The sequence below is a fragment of the Chrysochloris asiatica genome, unplaced genomic scaffold (genome assembly GCF_000296735.1).
Source record: "Chrysochloris asiatica unplaced genomic scaffold, ChrAsi1.0 scaffold00057, whole genome shotgun sequence".
NCBI lineage: Eukaryota > Metazoa > Chordata > Mammalia > Afrosoricida > Chrysochloridae > Chrysochloris > Chrysochloris asiatica.
The window spans coordinates 16773497-16778353 of record NW_006408575.1 but is presented as its reverse complement, the minus strand read 5'-3'; the positions used below and the strand labels follow the sequence as shown (position 1 = coordinate 16778353).

The 4857-nt window shown below is 41.5% G+C and overlaps 1 protein-coding gene across 1 annotated transcript in view; it reads right to left on the bottom strand.

Moving 5' to 3' along the window:
- ITK (IL2-inducible T-cell kinase) overlaps window positions 1–4857 on the bottom strand; it is a 97308-nt gene that overhangs the window by 26480 nt on the left and 65971 nt on the right. The window contains exon 8 of the mRNA XM_006863923.1: window positions 4401–4455. Coding sequence (XP_006863985.1) covers window positions 4401–4455 — 55 coding nt within the window. The remainder of the gene's footprint in view (window positions 1–4400; window positions 4456–4857) is intronic.

The window sequence follows — 4857 nt, the reverse complement described above, 5'->3', positions numbered from 1 at the left end:
ATAGATAGATAGATAGATAGATAGATAGATAGATAGATAGATAGATACGATGTTGTTGTTGCTGTTAAATGCTGTCCAGTTGGTGCCAACTTAGAGTGACCCTGTGCAGAGCCTCTGAGAAGCAGTCGGTGGGTTTGAACTGCCTACCTGTGGTTAGCTGTCCAATGCTTATCTGACAGTGCACACCAGGACTCCACATTTGGTCCATAAGAGGACACTAAATACATTCCAACAAGATGGATTGGCACAGTGGCAGCAGCAATGGTGAGGATGGTACAGGACTGAGCAGTATTTTGTTCTAATGTGCACATGGTTGCTATGACTTGGAACCGACTTGTTGGCACCTAACAACAACAATAAAAATAGACTCAGAGTCCATGGGTGGTGTAAACAGTTAACATGCTTGGCTGCTAACTGAAAGAATGGAGGTTTGTCTACCCAGAGGCAACCCAGAAGACAGGCCTGGAAATTAGATCCTGAAAAATCAACCACTGAAAACCCTACGGGGCACAGTTCTCTTCTGACACACTGAATTGCTAGGGGTCACAGTGACTCAACAACTGGTTTATAAATGTTGTTGTTGTTGTTGTAAAGTGCTGTTGAGTCGATTCCAACCCATAGCGACCCTGTAGAGGGTTTCCAAGGAGCAGCTGGTGAGCTTGAACCTTGCAGTTCAAACGACTTTGCAGTCTGACGCATTAGCACCATACCAGGACTCCACCCATGAAATTCTTTGAGTCCTGGTGTGGAGCTATAGAATATGCACTGGACTGCTAATCACAAGGAATCCTGGTGTGGCGCTGTAGGATAAGCTCTGGATCACAAGGTCTGTTTGAACCACAAGGTCTGTGGTTCAAACTTACCAGACACTCCTTGGAAACCCTACACAGGGTTGCTATGAGTCCGAATAGACTCAACAGCACTTAATGACAACAATAATGGCTAACCACAAGGTCAGCAGTTAAACCTACCAGCCACTCTTGGAAACCCTATACAGTGTCACTATGACTCAACAAGGAAACTCTTTAGCTACTGTTTCAAACAGCAGGCAAGCAAAAAAAAAAAAAGGAAGAAAACACCATTCACTTCCAGAGTTGTAGAGAATCTGAGACTCGACAAGGACCCACTGAAGTTTGCCCTCTATTATCTGAAGAGGAAAAGAAGATTTGATAAAGTAGGTCAGACTATTAGAAGGGAGTAATGTTTTGAGGAGCTCTGGTAGTGTAGTGGTTACGAATTGGGCTGCGAATCATAAGGTCAGCAGTTCGAAACTACCAGCTGTTCAGTGGGAGAAAGACGGGGCTTTCTGCTCCCGTAAAGATTTACAGCCTCGGAAACCCTATACAGAGTAGCGATGAGTCGAAACCGACTCCACCGCACACCACCACCACCAATATATTGACTAGAAAATAAAATCCCTATAAATTCCTCAAAAAGAATTGTTGTAAAATAGGAACCCTCTTTGTTGTTGTTAAGTACCATTCACTCAGTCCCAACTCATAGTGACCCTCAATAGGGTTTCTGAGGAGCAGCTGATGGGTTTAAAAAGTCAACCTTGTGGTTCATAGTCCAGTGCTGATCCTATACATCCTTGTTGTTGTTGTGAAGTGCCATCGAGTCAGTTATGACTCATAGCGACCCTGTATAGGGTTTCCGAGGAGCAGCTGGTGAGCTTAAACTGCCGACCTTGCAGTTCAGACGGCTTTGCTATCTGGCGCATTAACCCACAGCGCCACATAGTCATTAATATGAGTTGCTTTAACGAGTCTTGGTGGAGCAACAGGTGAAGACTTGGTCTTTTGGAGAAAGAGGAGGCTGTTTGCTTCCATAAAGATTTACAGTCTCAGAAACCCCAAACTATTCTACTCTGTTCAATAGTATTGCTATGAATTGAAATCAACAACACTTCATTAACTGATGAGTGATTGAAAATGACAACAAAACCTGCACTTGTTTAAACACAGTATAAATCAGGTTTTAATTAATTTTACACTCCCCTTATTTAGTCCTTATTGGCCAGTTTTACTATGGCACCTAATAATACTTTAGTGGGTGTACACAGGAATGATTGCTAGGATGGTACAGGACTGGGAAGTGTTTTGTCCTGTTATAAATAGGATTGCTCCACAGTCTATGGCCATACGACCCTGATTGCAACTGATCTTGTTTGATCTTGGAAGCTAAGCAGGGTCGGGCCTGGTTAACACTTGCATGGTAGACTGCCTGGGAATATCCAGTGTTTGTAGGAGTCCTGGTGTAGCGCCGTGGGTTAATGCACTCGACTGCAAAGTCTGTTTGAACCATAAGGTTGACTGTTCAAGCTCACCAGGTGCTCCTCGGAAACCCTATGCAGGGTTGCTATGGGTCTGAATCAGCTCGACCACACTTAACAACAACACAACACCTAACAACAACTACACAGGTTGGGGATGGAGGGTTTGGACTTGTCACATATGGATCACAGGTTTGACTTGTAAAAACAAAACAAAACAAAATAGGAATTAAATCTGGAGATCTTGAGTCTGTAGGCCTCAATGGCAAATGGGGATCTTTCTTTATTTTTTTTTATTTTAGAATCTTGCCTGTGATTCTAATGTGTGGTCTATTGGGAACCACAGGAAACAACTTAAAAATGCTGAATCATTGCAGAACCAAACCAAAGCCCTTCACAATATGTCTCAGTCAGTTCCTCTGTCTCCTTGAAATGGTTCTCAATTCCTTTTGAGGCTTCTCTGTACTCCAAATGTGAGCCTGTCCTGAATGCTCATGGTTTATTTTAGATTGTTCTATACCTTTCTTCTGGTGTGGTGCTGTGGGTTAATGCGCTGGACTGCATGGTTGCTTTAAATTGCAAGGTCGACAGTTCAAGCTGACCAGCCACTCCTCAGAAACACTATACAAGGTCGCTATGAGTCTGTATGGACTTGACAGCACTTAACAACAACATAACTTTTCTTCAGACACTGTCTTCTTTCACAAGCAAGTATAAAGTTCACTGAGGATAAGTTCTTGCCTCAAACACCACAAAGTGTCTAGACCTGTGCTCAACAAAATGGCAAGGTACTTGAATGAATGCTGAGAAATCCTAATACAGGAAACGGGCAGATCTGCCATTCCTGAGATGGATGCTAACACACAGGTGTGATGTAGCTATTGTCTCTTATGCATGTGTTACAGAAAAACACAGAGGGTGTTTTGGAGAATCCATGAGCAACTGAATTTGTTTTCTTTGCTAAAAGTAAGCTGCCCAAAGAAAGCAAAAAACAAACTCCACTGCTCCTACATATGGCTTTATCCTCTCCCCTTCCCTTTTCCTGCTAAAGGAAATCTGGTGGTGTAGTGGATAAAGTGCTTGGCTGCTAACCAAAAGGTCAGTGATTTGAATCCACTAGTTGCTCCCCAGGAGAAAGATGTGGCAGTCGGTTTCCATACAGATTACGCCTTGGAAACTCTACGGGACAGTTCTACTCCTTCCTATAGTGACTATGAGAATGACAGTAACTCCTATAGAAATTATGGTTTTACCTTTGATTGATGAAATTAATCTATTGCCAGTTTCTCTTGTACAAAGTAAATTGAATGCTAATAGTAAATTGTAGTCCTGGTGTGACACGGTAGAAAGTAAGTACTGGACTACAAGGTCAGTTTGAACTGCAGGCTGGTGGTTCAAATTTACTAGACACTCCTTGAAAACCCTACCCAGGGTCACTATGATTTGGAACCGACTCGACAGCACTTAATAATGAATTATATGGCACTGTAGGAGAAGTACCTCAAGGTTTGGTGGTTCAAACTCCCCAGTTACAGGCTTGCTATGAGTTGGAATGACTTGATGGCACTTAACAACAACAACAATAAACTATATGCCTTTGAATTATTATTTGACAGTATTCATCTTCTCATTACAGCTTTTCATTCCTTTTCAGACATTCTTCCACATCCCTTTCTGTCATGCTCATCAAAGCCACTGTCCAAAATATTGAAAAGCAAACAAATACAAAAACCCAGTTGCTGTCAAATCAATTTCATCTCTTGGTGACCTCATGTGTGCCACTAAAATTATGCTCCATAGAGTTTTCAATGGTTGGTTCTTTGGAAGTAGATCACTAGGCCTTTTTTCTGAGTAGTGTCTGGGTGGGTGTGTACCTCCAATCTTTCGGTTAACAGCTGGGTGTATTAACCATTTATACCCCCAAAGATAATCATTAAAAGTAATGGTTACTGGACAGTCCTGTCATTTGTTAGTTCTGTAAACACCCATCCAGATTATTGTCACCAGATATGAAAACAACTATTAAACCAATATGTCAACCCACTGCGTTCACATAAACCACAGCATGGTTGAATAAACACCACCATTCATTTTATTTTAATTTGAAAGAAAAGATAAGAAGACTCACTGTGTCCATTAGAAGTTTTTCAGCTTTGTCACGGTTGATGCTCTTATTGTACCACCTGAAAGCAGGAAGAAGTCATGTGACAATGGCACTTAAAATTCCATTATGTACTTATATAACACTGGAAAATCATTGGGTCATTTTCTGTTTCTACTAAGGCTCTTAAACTCTAAAGAAAAGGCATGATACTTATACATGTCTATATTGCTGTTGTTGTTGTTAAGTGCCGTTGAGTTGATTCCAACTCATAGTGAGTCTACAGGGTTTCCGGGCAGCGTCTGGCGAACTTGATCTGCCAACCTTGTGGTTCAAACTGACATTGCAGTCCAGCACATTAACCCATAGTGCCACACCAAGACTCTTAATTATTAAATTACATATGTTTAAATAAAATAGCAATAATTGTTGAAGCTGGGTATTTGGGTATATGGAGCTTCCTAATATTCTTTCTTTCTTTTTT